General features: G+C 35.5%; 2 protein-coding genes and 2 long non-coding RNA genes across 5 annotated transcripts in view; 2 read left to right on the forward strand and 2 right to left on the reverse strand.

Annotated features, from left to right (window-relative positions):
* The window catches only part of LOC103407091 (disease resistance protein RPV1-like), a 56130-nt gene that overhangs the window by 7077 nt on the left and 31131 nt on the right, over positions 1-17922 (reverse strand). The gene's annotated exons all lie outside the window — the stretch shown is intronic.
* Positions 4603-7123, forward strand: LOC139196611 (PKS-NRPS hybrid synthetase cheA-like). The gene is made up of 3 exons (XM_070822934.1): positions 4603-4954; positions 5603-6876; positions 7046-7123. Exons 1-3 carry the CDS (start codon positions 4822-4824, stop codon positions 7121-7123), a joined length of 1485 nt encoding a protein of 494 aa, XP_070679035.1. The 5' UTR covers positions 4603-4821.
* LOC114825386 (uncharacterized) lies at positions 7343-7876 on the forward strand. Its single transcript, XR_003774060.2, has 3 exons — positions 7343-7482; positions 7574-7647; positions 7741-7876. It is a non-coding gene; the product is annotated as an uncharacterized lncRNA (long non-coding RNA).
* LOC139195724 (uncharacterized) lies at positions 13800-17483 on the reverse strand. The gene is made up of 4 exons (XR_011580572.1): positions 17217-17483; positions 17043-17123; positions 15671-15735; positions 13800-14753 (listed from the first exon to the last, which is right to left on the reverse strand). It is a non-coding gene; the product is annotated as an uncharacterized lncRNA (long non-coding RNA).

Consider the following 17922-nt stretch of genomic DNA (forward strand, 5'->3'; position numbering starts at 1 on the left):
GAATTTCAATGAGGTACAGATGAACGGTCGTAAAAGTATAAAAGGGGCACATGGGATGGGGCCCTTCCTTTACGCTCTTTGCGTGCACGGTTGTAAAGTTTTCTAGTTCAGTGATCAGTTTCTTTCAAGAAATTTTCAAGCAATTTCAATTGATTACATTTTTATAATTTTCACACTACAAAATTACTGAGGCCTAAAAATATAGTTATTCACCAATTGAGATTGAACAAGATTTGGAATCTAACTTTCCAAGCACAGGTGACAAATCAATTTATTGAATTATAGAGTCTCAACCTATTTAGTTTGATCTCACCATAAATAGAAAGACAAAAAAGGGCACATCCTCATGAGTTCATAACCTTCACTAAAGAAGTCACAACTCACAAGTCATCCCTACATAATTTTTTTTTGACAATGCTAAGGGGACTAAATTTGTAGATTAAACTTTGTAAACTAAATGACATGAAAGTTGATGATTTGATTATTACTTAAGCGTTGATTAACGTGTTTTTTTATTGGTGACACGTCATTTATTTTGTAAATTTAGTCTCTCTAGCGTTACTCTTCTTATTTTCCATCCACTAGTTTCAACTTTGATAAGCAAACCATCAATGAAACTTAATGTTGACAAAGACAGCTAACCTACAGCTGGTGGGTCACCGTAGCACTCAGGTTACATACTTGTTCGACCATTATGTAAGGGGTGGATTGCCTTTATGATTGAGGGTATTTCTCTTTAACCCACTATATGTCAATTCAAACCCTCCCGCCTTCTCTTAATAGAGACTACTATAGAATATTGCTTGTAGTTTAAAAAAAAAAGCTCTTTCTCGTTCAATTTTCGTATTTTGCATGTTTTATGTACAAAGCTTTGAACATTCCCAGTTAGTGACCAATTTCTTTCAAAGAAATTTCCAAGCACTATCGATTGATTACCTTTTTATAATTCCTAAAAAATAAAAACAAGTTAATTTTACATTACAAAATCACAAAGGGCTAAGAATATAGTCCTTCACTATTGGAGATTGCCTAAGATTTGGAATCTGTTTTTATAGGCTATCGAGAGGTCATAAGAAGGAAGTAAGATTATCTCCCCTCTTTTTTTCCCTCCCCTTCCCTCCCCTCCTAATTGAACGGTTACGGTTAAGTTACGTCTACATCTTATATTAATTTTTTATAACAAGAGAAAGATAAAATAAGAGTGTGTGAGAGGAGGAGATAAAAGGGAATGGAAAGAGAAGAGGAGAAAATCCTAGTCTCATAAGAAGGCCTAGAACTTAGTTGGAAAGTAAGCAAGAAAAACTTGTGTGGAAGTGATTAATCATGTTATTCATATTAGAGTAACTTTTATGCCAATGTAACATTCATGTGATGACACGTATTTTCAAAATGTATATATAATTATTAAAAAGAGTTTATCAGCTTGCCATCGAAACCAACCAATTAGAAATCAGCTACATCAGAATCGGCCGCAGAAGACGAAGAAATGTTAAAGGTCTGCAGTTGATGTAAAACAAAGTTCTGATGGCGATGACAATAATGTTAAAAACTTGAATACAATCAACTCCATCTCTCTATGTCAGAAAACGTGTAAATACATAGAAACATTAAATTCGTAGTCCGTATGGTAGAAGCAAACACACAGGCTTTAGAGCAAGTCCAGCCTTGCTAGAAGCCCGGGGGACAGGGGAGAAGAAAGGGCCCGAGGCCCTGTGAATCACCTCCAGCCTTGAAGGGCCCGAGCTCGTGGAGAAGGCCCGAGCAGGGGGCCTGTCAATTTGTGACAGCCCCGGAGCCTGAGCTCCAAGCCCTTTTTTTATTTTTTTCTGTCAGGCGCGTGCACCCCACTCGCGCGTGGGGGCGCGTCGCCCGACAGCTTTTCAGAAAAATCAGTCCGCTTTTCAAAATGTCACAGTTACTGTTGGGAAGCCACGTGGCTTCCCACGGTCCGTTCGATCTCAACGGCTCCTTCATTTGGACTGTTCGATGTCAACAATAAAAAAATCTTATTTAATATCAACCATTCGATCTGAGATCAATGGTCGATATTAATATGCTTTATAAATAAAGAAAAAATAGTTTTAAAATTAAGAAAAGTTACCGTTGTGACACGTGGCACAATCTGGAGTGTTGGAATTCAAAAATTTTTAAATCCAACGACAGAGATTAATTATTTGAATAAAATTTTTAAAAAATGGAAAAAATCCAAAAAAATTGTAAAAAATCTAAAAAAAAATTGTAAAAAAGATAACGACACGTGGCACGATGACATTGGATAAAAATCTTATCGAAATCCATCGCTAAATAATTTTTTTTTTATAAAATGACACGTGGCCCAACGATAACGATTTAAAAAATCTTATCCGACATTACAAATAATTTTATTTTGTATTATTTAAACAAACAAAAAAAACTAATATTTTATTGCCTATTGCCAGGGGGAGGGCTCTAAGGGTGGAGATGCAAATGACAATTACTCTTCATTAATGGCAGTTACTATTCATTCAAGGCGGTTACTGTTCAATAGGGTGGATTCAATAATGAATTGCCAGGGGAAGGGCTCTATAGGTAGAGTTGCTCTTATTGTAGAGGCTTCTGGCCAGTGGCAAGCACACGGTAGCCAGTAGGCCCACCTTCCCGACCTTATGCGCTTTTTTATCTACAAATTTAACTTTGTTGCTCCATCTACTCATTTCATCTTTAATCAGCAGAGCATCCAACCGTAGCAGTTAGGCTATCTCCAACCGAGGGCTGGCCAGAGGGCTCGTTTGAGCCCTCTAGCCCTCCAAGATTCCCCAAGATATTAATATTTTAATGAACAGTACAGTGCCATATTTGCCTCCGTCTCCAACCGAGGGCCAGAGGGCCAAAGGGCTCGTTTTAGCCCTGTCACAAAAAACCGTCTCCAACCGAGGGCCAAATGGCTATAGGGCCAAACATAATTTATTATTTAAAAACTACAATTTAAATTCAAATCTAACGGCTAGGTGACGTCAACATGATGTTAAATGGTAGTATCTCTATAAATGAGTATATGAGGCGCTATAGAATGATACGTTCTCGTGCCACAAATACGTACCTACAACAGGATCTTGTTGGGCCAAAAGAAGCATGGAGTAGGCTTTTAAGTTTTATGTTGTTAAATGTTTTTAAAAATGTTGTTTAAGTTTCATGTTGTTAAATGTTTTTTTATGTTGTATAATTTGTATGTTGGTTAATGTTATTTAATGTTATTTCATATTGTTTAATGTTGTTTCATGTTACTTAATTTAATTTAATGTTGTATAAATGGCCTAGGAAAAAAATAGAATTGAAAAAAATTATGAAACAAATTTTGTGAAATAGAAGTTATAGGAAAAAAAATATGAATCAAATTTTGTAAAATAGAAGTTATAGGAAAAAAAATAGAATTTAAAAAAAATTGAAACAAATTTTGTAAAATAGAATTGAAAAAAAATATGAAACAAAATTTGATTAATATGAAAAGGAAAAAAAAAGGGAAAAAAAGTTTAAATTCATTTTTAAAAAAAAGCCTAATAATACAACGGCTACTAGCCGTTATATAAAAAAACATTCAAACTATTAGTGTCGGTTATAATCGACACCAATAGTAGAACTATTAAAAAATAAATACAACCTCTTTAATGCTGTCGGTTTTAACCGACAGCAATAGAAAACATTAAAAAAAAAATAAGCCAGCCCGGGGCTGGCTGGCTGGCCGAAAGCAGCCAGCCCTCCAGCCCTCTCCGATCCCGTGGGGCCCTCCCAGATTCCAGAGCCCTCTGGCCTAGCCCTCGGTTGGATACGGTTTTAAGGCTATTTTCGGCCCTCTGGCCCTCTGGACCCTTCGGTTGGAGATGGCCTTAGGTGACGCACTTAGTTGTCCGTCATTGCTTGTAATTATACAAAAACAAAAACAAAAAGCAAGCACTTTCTCATTCAATTGGTATATCTACACGTTTTACGTACAAATTTTTAACCTTCCTAATTAGTGATTAATTTCTTTTACGCATAATTTTTAATATTTTCAATTAGTGACTAATTTCTTTTAAGAAATTTCCAAACACTTTTGATCTAATACCTTTTTATAATTCTTAAAAAACAAAAACAAGTCAATTGCATACTAAAAAAATCATAGAGGGCTAAGAATATGGTCCTTCACTATTAGAATATTGCCTAAGATTTGGAATCTGTCTTTCCAGGATTATCGCGAGGTCATAAGAGAGCCCAAAACTTATCCTAAAAGCTAAACCTTTAAAAAATAAAGTTTTCCTGTACTTATATAATGACAAGTTATGTATTACCAGTATTTCCAGCACAATGAAAAATTTCTCGAAAATTTGGAGTGACAAATATTAGTCACTTTCACGTACTTAAATTTTTTTTCGATAATTGATAAAGGGTTGTGATTTTCACACACTCTTAATTACCTTTCCCACACCCCTTCTTATTTTTTAATACTTAATTGATATCTTACTATTTACTCTTCCATATATACCCTTTTTACTTTTTGACTTTTAAAAGTTGTTTTTTATTTTTTGATTGTGTTGTAGATTGGAGTAGCAGCCTGATTCTTCCCACTCCCCTGCTTTTTCCCTTGCTTTCTCCCGCTTCTTCCCCAAAACCCAGACACCTCCTGCTTTTTCCCCAAACCCAGACACCTCTCGCAGCCCGATTCCCTCGCCGCCGCAAATATTTCCACTGCTTCTTCGAAGCCTCCCACTCCCTCCGCCGAGCCCAACGAGACCTATTCTGAAATTTCCACTGCTTCTTCTCTTTCCGCTCCCCTGTCCTCTTTTTTACTTCTTGTGAAAAACCACAATGGATGACCTAATAATAACAGATGAAGAACTCCAGATGGACATTGAGTTGCAGAAGATATTGGATATGGCATGCAAGGAGGATGGCATGGAAGAAATTTCAGAATGCATTCCTCCTCTTAACACTTTTGATGGTAATTTTCTAAAGTATTTTCTCAAATTATTAAGATTGATTTTGGAATTTAGGGTTTTTGTTCTCTTCTTGCCTCAATTTGTTTTTTAGGTTTAGTTTTTTCTTTCCCTAATTTGTGGTTCAAATGATAATTGAATGAATGAATACTGGTGGTTTAAGATAAATGTATCATGTAACAATGAAGTAACTGAATCCAGGGGAAGAAATCAGAAAATCACGAAACTAAGTTTGTAAATGTTTTTGACATCAGAATTTTTTTTTACAAGAATAACGAAAAATTAGGCAATGCTCAGAGACTAAGGAGCAAAAGATTAAAAACTACCATGCTTACGTGAATGCACCGGGCAATGCTCTATAACATATTTTTCTCTCATGTACACGGCAATGCTCTATAATAGAGAATATTGATTTGTGTTGGTTTTGGGGAAATTAATTTTCTATTGGAATCTATTGGTCCCCAATACACTTTAACTTAATGGTAAATTGGTATTAGGTTTAATTGTTGTGGTTTTACCTAGGCTCCATGTTTTGGTGTAAACTTGATATAATGCATACAATGCTTTGGTATAAATTTGATACTTAAATGTCTAGTCCATTGATAAAAAGTATATATTCTACATATATAAATGTGTTGGTTTGTGATATATAGGAAGTCAACCAACGATTGATGAGCCCGATAAAATGCTCTCTTTGTTGGCGAAATGTTTTGAAAGTCGAGAAGACCTCATCGGGGAAGTTCGTAAGATAGCATTAATGCAAGGGTTTGCAACCGTTATTAGAAGATCTAAGACAAATACATATGTTGCTATTGGTTGTGATAGAGGTGAGGATTATCGAGCCTCTAAAACTTCACTAGATGAAAGAAAAAAAAACTCAGGATCTCGCCTCATAAATTGTCCATTTGAAGTCAAGGGGCGTAAAAAGAAATGTGAAGAATTTTGGAAGCTAGAGATAAAAAGTTTATTGCATAACCATGAACTTTCAAATGACATGTGTGGACATCCTTCTTGTCGTCAATTTTCACAAGAGGAAATCTTACGAATTAAAGAAATGAGTAAGGCTGGTATACCACCACGCCAAATTCTATCTTCGCTTCGGCAAGGCAATCCTCATCTTCAAGTAGTTTCTCGAAACATCTATAATCTAAGAGCTAAGATTGTGAAGGAGAGTCTAACTGGGCGTCCAGTTATTCAAGCATTATTAGAAGAACTTGGTGAAGGTGGTTTCACTTATAACATTGAGTATGATCATGAAGGCCACTTGACTCATTTGATCTTTGCTCATCCCTTGTCTATAGAGTTGACCAAGAGCTACCCATATGTTTTTGTGATGGATTGCACATATAAGACCAACAAGTATAAGATGCCATTATTGGATATCATAGGAGTTTCAAGTTTCAACACATCCTTTTATTCTTGTTTTGTTTTCATGCAAAATGAGAAAGAAGAGGATTATGTGTGGGCTCTAAAAATGTTTAGTAAGATTTTGGGAGTTGATAATCATCCTATGGTGATTATAACGGATAGGGAGTTGGCATTAATGAATGCTATACACATTGTCTTTCCGAGTACTTCCACTCTTTTGTGCGTGTGGCATATTGAGAAAAATATACTTGCAAATTGTAAAGCTCATTTTGAGGAAGAAGTTGATTGGATTGATTTCATTTCTACTTGGATAATTTTAATCCAATCTCCTAATGAAACATCATTCAATGAAGCTTGGAGTCGTTTTGAAGTTAAGTACGAGGAGAAGAAATTTGTTTTGAAATATATTTTTGGTACTTGGCTTCCATACAAAGAAAAGTTTGTAAGTGCATGGTCAGAGAAAGTTACCCACTTTGGTAACCGTGTTACTTCAAGAGCCGAAGGTGCACATGCAACGCTAAAAAAATATCTTCAAGTTTCAACTGGAGGTCTTCGCGAGGTAAAAGAAAAAATATGCCTTGCTATTGAAAATCAATTTCAAGAAATCAAAACTCAACTTTCAAGTGAAAAAGTTAGAGTTTCACACAAGTTTCGACTTCCCTTCTTCAAAGAGGTTGTTACTCATGTATCTAGATTTGCATTGAATGAGTTATATAATCAATATGAAGCATCAAGTTCTTCTGATCTTCCATCTCAATGTAAGGGTCATTTTCTCAAGACAATGGGTCTTCCTTGTGCTCACATGATTAGAGAGATGAATATTGAAGTCTTGCAACTAAATGACATACATCCACAATGGAGGATTGATAGAAGATTGTTTGTCAATGATCGTCATGTAAGCTTGGACAATGAACAAGATCAAATAAGCGGCCTTCTATTGGAGTTTAAAGATAAGTATGAAAAGTTGCCTCTTACTCAAAAAGAGGATACCAAAAGGCAACTTTGTGAATTTATTGATACTTCTCTTCCATTAACTCTTGAGCCTAATGTTAAACCTCACAAAGGTCGTCCAATGGGTTCTAAAAATAGAAAAGAATCAAGCTCTACAAAGCGTGGTCCTTCAAAGTTTGAAATAGTGGAGAAGGCTCAGAAACGTGCTCGACGGGTATGTCATTTTTTTTATTTATCTTTTAATATTGTCTACTATGGTCATGATTATTTATATATACATATAACTTAATGTTCATTGTTTATAGGTGTGATGAGCATAATGATTTGCCAAAGAAACTTTTTGTTAATAATAGCTTAGATGTGTAAAGAACACATTAAGGTACATATATTTTTGTTGATTTTTCCCCATAAAAATACTAATTAAGTTTGTAATTTTCTTTCCTTTTGTTGACATGTTTTTATTTTCTTGTAGGTTGGAGTGCATGGGTTTCATATCTTTTTGGTAATATTGACATCTCCTTTTGAACACAAGATTAAAGGCCAAACATAGTGTAGGCAAAATGTGAAAGCTTGTAATGATATCTGATGTATTTTTTGGGGCATGAGGCTACTATTATGGGGATTAAAGTGTATGTGGATTGCTTACTAGTATTTTGTACAATTCATGTAACTTATGCATATATACTATATCATTATGTCACAGCCCGTCCCGGAATTATAAATTCCGAGGACGTGAAAGTACGAAAATAACCTTAAACGTGACAAGGTGCGTAAGTGTGAAGTTGGTTTTAATCTAAGTTCATAACTTTTGGTTAATTAAATTATCTTGTGGGATAAGAACTTAGAATTAGGTTTACATTTATTGTATTAATTTAGGTTAAGGACTGAGAAGGGGCCACGTGGGATCCCCATTCCTTATTTCCCTCCCTAAAACCCGTAACTCCTTCTCTCTCTTTTTCTTCTTTCATCCCAGAAAACTCTCTCACTCTCTCTTTTACTCTCGAACATACGGACTCACACACAACCTCAATCAAACCTCCACGAACGTCCAATTTAAGACTACCATCGTGATCCTGAGGACTTCACGAACACGGGGATACCAAATTCAGGTGAGTTTCATTTCGAAAAACCCTAGTTTTTAAAGCCCCGTGAAATGGCACTGTTCATGATCTTCTAAATGACTACGTTTTAGGCTAAAACAAGCTCACAGTGAGCTTAAGGAGGTCACGAGGAGGCTCGGAGTGCCTCGTTTGAACAAAATGGACGTCGGGATCACTTGGTTCGAGTTTGGCCGGATTTTGGAATTATTGGAAAGGTATGATCTCGTTGTTTTTAGACCTTAAAACCATTCCAACGTGATAGTAGGTGTTTAGGGCTTCATTTTGGTATAAGGTACGAAAAATTTGGACGAAAAACGAAGGAGAATAGTGAGTTTAAAGTTTTTCCAGTTTTCCGACGACCGGAGTCTGGCGAAGGACCGCCGGAGAAGAAAGGAGAATATTCCGTTATATTTAACGGAATATTCCTAACGGCAGTAACGGAAAAATGTTAAGTTTAACGGAATATTCCGGGGTTTTAACGGAATATTCCTGACGGCGTCAATTGACACCGCCAGTGTGCATGTCACGTGGCCGCGCGTAGGTCCGTGCCTAGGTCGGCGCGTGGGGGCGCGTGAGGACTCCAAAAATTATTTTAAAAATATGGGGATGATCCTGAGGTTGTGTAGGTCACGGTGGTATATTCATATACCCAATTTGAGCAATATATGAGGAGTTATTAGCTAAGAATTGGGTTAGGCGTTAAATAACGTCAAATTGGTTACTTTTGTATAGGTGAAGCTTATGCGGGCGTCGGGCATGGCCAAGGGATGCTCAGGGACCTACGAGACGTCGATGTAATCAGTGAGTGGGCAGTTTGTTTTCCGTATATATATATACTTGACGTTTTCCCAGAAATTGAATTAGAATGAAATTATGTTTTAAATGAAAGGTATATAGAATTATATGGAAACGTGAATTGAAAGGTCATGCATAGAAGTACATGAAATATATATATGGAAATGTAAATCGAATTGCCATGCATCAAATGATATGAATTGTTATATGATGCATATGAATGAATGGTGCGGCGGACGCACAGGTGAGTATCAGGTGAGTATTTAATTACTGTTATGATGATGTTGATGTATATTGAGCTCAAATCCTGCACCATGGTTTAGTGCTTATAGTATTCACCGCATCGCACGCTCGCCTTGGATCCAAGTAGATGCTGGTCGCACAGTCCACGCGGAGTGGGTGCGACGGGCCAGTCGTAGAGTGTTAGTGAGATTTCGACTGGTGGGTGACCTTAGATTATGTGCACAGATGATTGATGAGAAAGCACTAGAGCGTAATATTAACCATTGAGTCGTACAGACTACATTAGGTGGTTCCGACTTATGTGCAGAAGGCTGTACAGGTCACAGAGGTGACTCCGGCAGAGTGAGAGTGATAGATTTTGAGCTCTAGGTTCAACCGTACAGGGCTATTAGAGGGCCTCCGGTTGATTACTTTCTTGCACCTGATATGATTATTGTTGATGCATCCATACTTAACTGTTGAATTCCGACATGGCATGGCATATTTGTATTGAAAAATGTTGAGTTAATGAATTGAAGTATTGAGAATATATATGTATATTTATATTTTACATTTCTGGGAAAGTATATATAATTATTAAAAAAAGTTTATCAGCTTGCCATCTACATCAGAATCGGCCGCAGAAGACGAAGAAGAAATGTTAATGGTCTGCAGTTGATGTAAAACAAAGTTCCGCTGGCGATGACAATAATGTTGAGAACTTGAATACAATCAACTCCATCTCTCTATGTCAGAAAACGTGTAAATACATAGAAACATTAAATTCGTAGTCCTTATTACGTATGGGGACAAAGTTACTTTAAAGAATGTTTTGATCATTGATAATGCTCCCACGGGCTTTATGGTAGTGGCAAACACACAGGCTTTATTTTAGTGGCTCGTGGCAAACACACAGTAGCCAGTAGGCCCACCTTCCCGGCCTTACGCGCTTTTTTATCTACAAATTTAACTTCGTTGCTCCATCTACTCATTTCACCTTTAATCAGCAGAGCATCCAAAGCAATTTAATCTTGACAAGGATTAATCAGCACACGACACGTTACCGTAGCATTTAGGTGACGCACTTAGTTGTCCATCATTGCTTGTAATTATACAAAAACAAAAAGAAAAAGCAAGCACTTTCTCATTCAATTGATATATTTACACGTTTTACGTACAAATTTTTAACATTCCTAATTAGTGATCAATTTCTTTTACGTAGAATTTTTAATATTTTCAATTAGTGACTAATTTCTTTTAAGAAATTTCCAAACACTTTTGATCTAGTACCTTTTTATAATTCTTAAAAAACAAAAACAAGTCAATTGCATACTAAAAGAAAATCATAGAGGGCTAAGAATATGGTCCTTCAATATTAGAAATTAGAATATTGCCTATTAGAAATTAGAATATTGCCTAAGATTTGGAATCTGTCTTTCCGGGGTTATCAGAAGGTCATAAGAGACCCCAGAACTTACCCTAAATGCTAAACCTTTAAAAAATAAAGTTTTTATGTACTTATATAATGATAAGTTGTGTATTACTAGTATTTCCAGCACAATGAAAATTTTCTCGAAAATTTGGAGTGACAAAGATTAGTCACTTTCACGTACTTAAAAAAAAAATTCGATAATTGATAATGCTATTACTTTAAAATTTTCTACTAAAGGTAATGCTAAGAGATAAATTTGTAAATAAAATTTTGAAAACTAAATGATATGAAAGTTGATGATTGATTTATTACTTAAGAGTTGATAAACGTATTCATTTTATTGATGACACACCATTTTATTTTCAAATTCAATATTCGTAACATTGCCTTTCTTTTAAATATGCTTAATTAAAAGAAAATTTTGTCCAAAAACATTTACTGTAAGGCATCTTTCAATAAAAGTATATGCACATTCCGAGAAAATCATCAAAGATTACACACAATAAAAGCATAGAAAAATATAAAGATGAAATTGCGCAAGCACTTTCAGAAGAAAAGTTTATAATATATCTCACAGGCAGCAGCACTGTCTATAATTATGCTGCAATTATTTTATATATGCACGACGTCGTTTCTTGGAAGATTATGGATTTATTCATATTGGTTTGGTCACTGGAAATTTTTATTTTTTATTTTGGACAAATAGTCACTGGAATTTAATTTATCTGTTTTACCGCAATGTAGCGTTTGGGTAGAGCCTCGTCAAGGATGTAGACACATGCCTCTGGAAAATCTATGGAAAATAATATTTTCCTAAAAGAATACTATTTAATGGAAAAGGTATTGTATGAGATATTAATGCACGGGATCGTTGGATTGGCTTTTGGTGTTGTCGAGGAAAACGAGCGGTTGGTAATTGAGGAGGAAGATATCTCGAGGCCACAAAAGAAAATGACAAAAGCAGTTAGAGATGAGAGAGAGAGACGGAGAGTAATTGTAATGTCAGTGGTGAGTGAGAGTTGAATACTTATTAAAGTATACGAAGGGGCACATGGGATGGGGCCATCCCTTTACGCTCTTTGCGTTCACGGTTGCAAAGTTTTCCGGTTAGTCAGTGATCAATTTCTTTCAAGAAATTTCCAAACGATTTCCAAGCAACTTCGATTAAGGATATTTTTATAATTTTCAAAAGAAATTAATGATTTTTACACTAAAAATCATAAAGAGCCAAGCATATAGTTGTTCATCAATTGAGATTGAACAAGATTTGGAATCTTTCTTTGAATTATATAGTTTCATCCAATTTAGTTTGATTTCATTATAAGATATACATAATCATTACAACTATCAATCTTACTACCATATTATAATGAAATCAAACTAAACGGATCTTAATAGTTATCCATTAATAAATATTCAACTGGTTAGTTTGTCACTTCCATTTCCAATGCTATCGAAAGGTCTAAGAAAGTCCAGAACTCCACCTAAATATATGTGCCTTGGCCAAAGTAGGAGAGTCATGATTTGGCCAAAGTAGGAGAGTCATGATTTCCTTTGAATCCTCTTTGTGAGGATCCTAGGGATCAATCAATCTTAGTTGCTCATCACATATCCTGTAGCTGAAAATTATTATGCCATGTAGAAAGAATTAAAAATTCAAATGATTTCTTAATGCAGGATGTGTAGTGAGTGGCTAGGATTGATTGATCCAGGATCCTCACAATCAAGATCTCGAGGGGATCCTGATCATTCAACTTTGATCAGCAGACCATCTAATGAAAAGGATTCTCTTTGTAAGAATCTTAGGGATCCTTACATCCTATCCATTCATTGTGCATCGTGCGACCACCTTTCGTTAGATATTGTTTGTGCTTAATTTCAAATAAAAATTCAAAATAATTTATGATTGCACAATTTAGGATGAACAGATAGAATGCTATCGTTCCTCACATGGGATGGGGCCCTCTCTTTACGCACTTTGACCTCACGGTTTTGAATTTTCCTTGATTAGTATGTCACCAATTTCTTTCAAGAAATTTCCAAACAATTTCCAAGCAATTTTGATTGAAGACATCTTTATAATTTCCAAACGAAAATATGTGAATTCCACACTACAAAATCTTAGAGGGCTGAGAATATAGTTGTTCACCAACGGAGATTGAACAAGATTTGAAATCCATATTTCCAAGCACAAGTGACGAATCAACTCATTAAATTATTAATAAAAAATCTTTAGAATCACACTCATTTTGTTTGATTTCATCCAAAGATATTACACGATCTTTACAACTATCAATCTCTCTACCATATTATAGTCAAATCAAACTAAATGAATCTTAACATTTAAAGAAAACTGATGAAAAAGACTTCAAAACTTTGAATTTTAACCAAATTATCTAATAGGCAGCAACTGTCTATAATTATTCTGCTGTTGTAAGTGGATTCTGATGTCTATAGTTTCATCCAAATAGACACTGGAATAATTCATATTGGTTTGGTAAGTGGATTTTATTTATTTATTTTTTTTGACAAATAGTCACTGGAATTTAATTTGTATGTTTTATCGCCAGGTAGCGTTTGGTAAAGCCTCGTCAAGGATGCAGACACGTGCCTCTGGAAAATCCATGGAAAATAATATTTTCCTAAAAGAATAGTATTTAATGGAAAAGATATTGTATAGGAGAGAGAGAGAGGGGAGATATTGTATAGGAAAAGATATTGGTTTTTGGTGTTGTCGAGGAAAACAAGCGGTTGGTAATCGAGGAGGAAGATATCTCGAGGCCACAAAAGAAAATGACAAATGCAGTGGTGAGTGGCGTGACAAAGCCAGAGCAGCAGATTCATGCCCGAGGCGTTCCCGTCGATAACTCGTCTTACCATATTTAGTCTAATAATCAATGCACCCTAATTGTGTTTAGTTTAAAAAATAAGCATGCGTTCAGTTTTAAAAATAATGTTAATGTTTATCTTCAGTTTCAAAAATTGTGTAATACCCCGTATTCAATTTCAGAGATAACTATAAATTGCCCGCGAGCTGCTGAGGGTTCTGATTGCGTAATGCATTTTCAATTGCATTAAAATGCCAAGGGCATATATCTATACACCTCAAAATGTAAGGGACCAACTTCTGCCTCCAATGATCCAAATTCATGAAATTCCCAAACATAGTAAATCCATTAACAATCTATTCATGTTCTTTGTTTTATTCAGTCTAAAGATTGAAATCTAATTGAAGCAGAAACCAAATAAAACACAAAATACACACACACGCGCAGACAAAACACAAAACACACACACGTAGAGGAGCATTCAAGCATGGCATTTTAGTAGGGCAATGTTTTTTGCTTAAACTATTGAACCAAATAGGCAGCTTTGTTCTTTGCCTAAACCATTGAACCAAAACAGAACAAATTTACTGCAAAAATCCCAATTTTTTCTACTTTCGAATGAATCAAGCATGCCATTTCAAAACCAATGTAACTTTTGCCCAAACCATTGAACCAAAAGAGGACAAATTCACTGCAAAAATCTTATTTTTTCCTACTTTTGAATGAATCAAGCATGTCATTTTAAGACTTTGTATAAAAGATTATATAAACCAATTAAAAATCCCATTTTTTCCTACTTTTGAATGAATCAAGCATGCCATTTCAAAACCAATGTAACTTTTGTTCTCAAAACAAATTCACATAACACACAGACACAGACACCAACAAATTGCAATTTGAAAACAAAAGTAACTTTTGTTCTTAAACCCAAGAACCGCATATGCATACCAAAATCACAAACCTTATTTTCCAGACATAGGGATCAAAATCTAAATGAAGGAAAGTCTACCTTCTCAAGGTGTAATTCTTCACTTGTTATTGCACCCTCCCTAATCATCTGCACATGGCACACCGCAATGCCTGCCAACCATTGCAGGTTCCACAGTTCCTGCACTTCAAGACTGCAATTAAGAAATCATCCAACTTCAATACACTATGAACCTAGTAATGAGTTAGGGGCGAGGATCGGAGATCAGGTAATACCAAAGAGCGACCGTTTTCGCTACCTAGGATCTATCTTGCAAAAGAACGAAGAATTAGATGGAGATCTCAACCATAGAATACAAGCTGGATGGATGAAGTGGAAGAGTGCATCCGGTGTGTTCTGTGACCGTCGTAGGCCACTGAAGCTCAAGGAAAAATTTTATCTGACGGCAATAAGGCCGGCGATGCTGTATGGCACAGAATGTTGGGCGGTGAAGCATCAACACGTACACAAAATGGGTTTGGACATGTGCAAAGAAGGCCTACTGACGCTCCGGTGCGAAGATGTGACTACGGGATAGAGGTTAAGGGCCGAAGGGGTAAAGAAAGACCTAGAAAAACTTTGGAAGAGACCCTAGGAAAAGACTTAGAGTACTTGGATCTAACGGAGGACATGACACAAAACCGAGCGCAATGGCGTTCTAGGATTCATATAGCCGACCCCACTTAGTGGGAAAATGCTTTGTTGTTGTTGTTGTTGTTTTTGCACCTAATTTGGCAGCTTAGAGAGCAACCATCAATAGTGCCATGACTTTGGAAATTTACACATAAAACGTTCTAAATTGTTGTGTGCAAATTACTTCTTAATCATAGAGAATAGTGCCTAGCACAATAAAAGTAGTGTACTACAAAATAATAGAAAGGCAACACCTTTACACACTAATACATATAATTTTCATTTTCTATATAGTTTAGCATGTTTTTTGTTAGATGATTGAGCTACACACACATTCACATATGTACATGGATATATACAACATAGAAAATAAACACAACTAAGATAAGGACCACCATCAAAATTGAACGGATAACGAAAATTACCTTTGACATATCACCTTCTTTCCCATCTCTAATGCTATGTCATAAGTCCCTAAAAAAGCAACTGCCTGAAACACGAAGAAAAACAGAAACTCATAATAGCCATAGCATAAACCCAGAAAAAGACAGAAAGAAATAAAATCATTCAGATTTTGTATAATGTTAGTTTCTCAAGTAGTCTTTACATATTCATTCAGATTATTCATGTATTAGAGCTCTTTAAGCAGAACGGCGGTGTAATATTCAGAATTTATATTCAAATGATCATTGAGGAATTTTTACAAATGAATCTCCCACTATTCTACTTTAAAAACCACATACTCAAAACCAAGTGAAAATTGCGTTGTTTTTATAAAACATTGAAAAACATATGAACTATGCCCAACTTTGATTAATCTGACATTAAAAGTTGACTAATTCAACATTCAGAGTTGATAAGAGAGTATATAACAACATTGGAGAACATATGAACATGCCCACCTATTATAATATCCGACATTGCAGTTGATTAATGTCACATAAATTTGCATCAAAAGAACCCATAATTTTGACTAAGAATTCTCCAAAACCCACAATTTAAATGAAAGACCCACAAATTTAAACAAAAAATTCTATAAAATCATGAAAATTTAATAAATTCCAATTACATTAATCACAAATTTGATCATGCATATATATATATATATATATATATATATATATATATATATATAATAAATTGATGCGTTCAGTGGGCATGAACTTACCAGAAATTATGAAACCGATTGAACATGTTTAATGTAATGTCCGCAATTAAATAATGAGCATGAAAATGACTAACAGGGGTAACACAAACTGCTCAATTCATCCAATATTTAGAAAATAATTGACAATTTTCATGGTCAAATTAATAAGAAAAATCATAATTAAATAAACTCGATTGTTTCAACTGCTCAATCTGACGAAGCAGCGGTAGTTCGAGATATTGCTTCTGATGAAAATTATTATATATCAGTGGTGCAAATTAGCAAAGTAATAGTGCCTTCAGACTTAAATTCACCAATATCATAACCTTCTCGATCAGTACCGTCACCTTCTCCATCCCCTCCTCCTTCATCACCTACTTCATCAACTCTCAATATCACCAAAATTCTAAATGACTATCCAGACTTCATACTAATTTTTTTATTTGGCCTAAAATAGGAAAAAAAAACCCAAAACAGAAGATCTACAGAACTTTAGACATGAATATTTCAAGATATGAATTTGAGGCCTACTACACATCATTAGAGAGGACTAAATTTAAGATCAATAGGATAAAAAGACATGCATTTTTATATTTTCATGCATATACTTCTTGTACTCAATGCCTTTCCAGAGGAGAAGGGAAGGATACCATCTCTTTATCTATTCTCTTCCAAAATAGTAGCATATCTCTGGCTTTTTCCTTGCACGAATTGTAAACCTTCAATTTCACCTAAAAAGAATAAAAGAGTCGACAGTTCAATCTAAACCCAAAGGGCATAGATTGTAGAGAGAAAATAAGGACAGAGATAGATATGGGGATGACCTTGAGCAAGGAGGCGATTGACGGCTTCGTTGGGGAGGACCTCAGAAGAGGGACAACGCTGTCGATATCTTACACGAACAATCCTAGGTGGAGCAAATCTATCAAAACCAACCCCATCCCTCCCTCCCTCTCTCTGCAATTCCCACTTCTCCCATACCCCAAATTCAGCATCGCCACTCTACCCTGTCTCTTTCTTTCTCTGGAATACCTACGCCTACTCCCTCTCTCTATCTGCAACACATCCCGTCAACCTCTCAGAACCATCCCCTCGATGTCATCACACCAATCACAGCCCTTTAAATGCACAATTACAAAAGTACCCTCAAGTTCTATAGCCCGGTCCTTTCGATCTGTATTGAAGATAGGTAAAAGAGTAATTTTAATGGTGAATCCTATCCCCAACCCACGTGACAGACCACATCGGGCTACAAAACTGAAATCTTCAATTCAAATTGCCACCCCTCCTCAACTTTAGAATAGATAATGTAGTACTCGTATTTCATTTCAAAAATAATTGTCTCCCTTCATTTTTTTTCATCTTCTTTCATCACCTCCTACCTTCTCAGCCGTTCATTTCATGCCAAGCTGATTTAAAGCTTAAGATTTTGCCACGTTGCCAACACCCATCATGTTTCATTAAAGCAGTTCCACCGAGGAACTTATAAGACGACACCCAACCAAAATAATGGCCCGACACCCAAGCTTT

This window comes from Malus domestica, chromosome 05 (assembly GCF_042453785.1).
Source record: "Malus domestica chromosome 05, GDT2T_hap1".
NCBI classification, from domain to species: Eukaryota; Viridiplantae; Streptophyta; class Magnoliopsida; order Rosales; family Rosaceae; genus Malus; species Malus domestica.

Coding starts and splice junctions, on each gene's coding strand:
- LOC139196611 (XM_070822934.1), top strand. CDS start 4,822: ATGGATGACCTAATAATAACAGATGAAGAACTCCAGATGGACATTGAG. Junction 4,955..5,602: donor TCCTCTTAACACTTTTGATG/GTAATTTTCTAA, acceptor TGTGATATATAG/GAAGTCAACCAACGATTGAT. Junction 6,877..7,045: donor CAACTGGAGGTCTTCGCGAG/GTAAAAGAAAAA, acceptor ATCAATATGAAG/CATCAAGTTCTTCTGATCTT.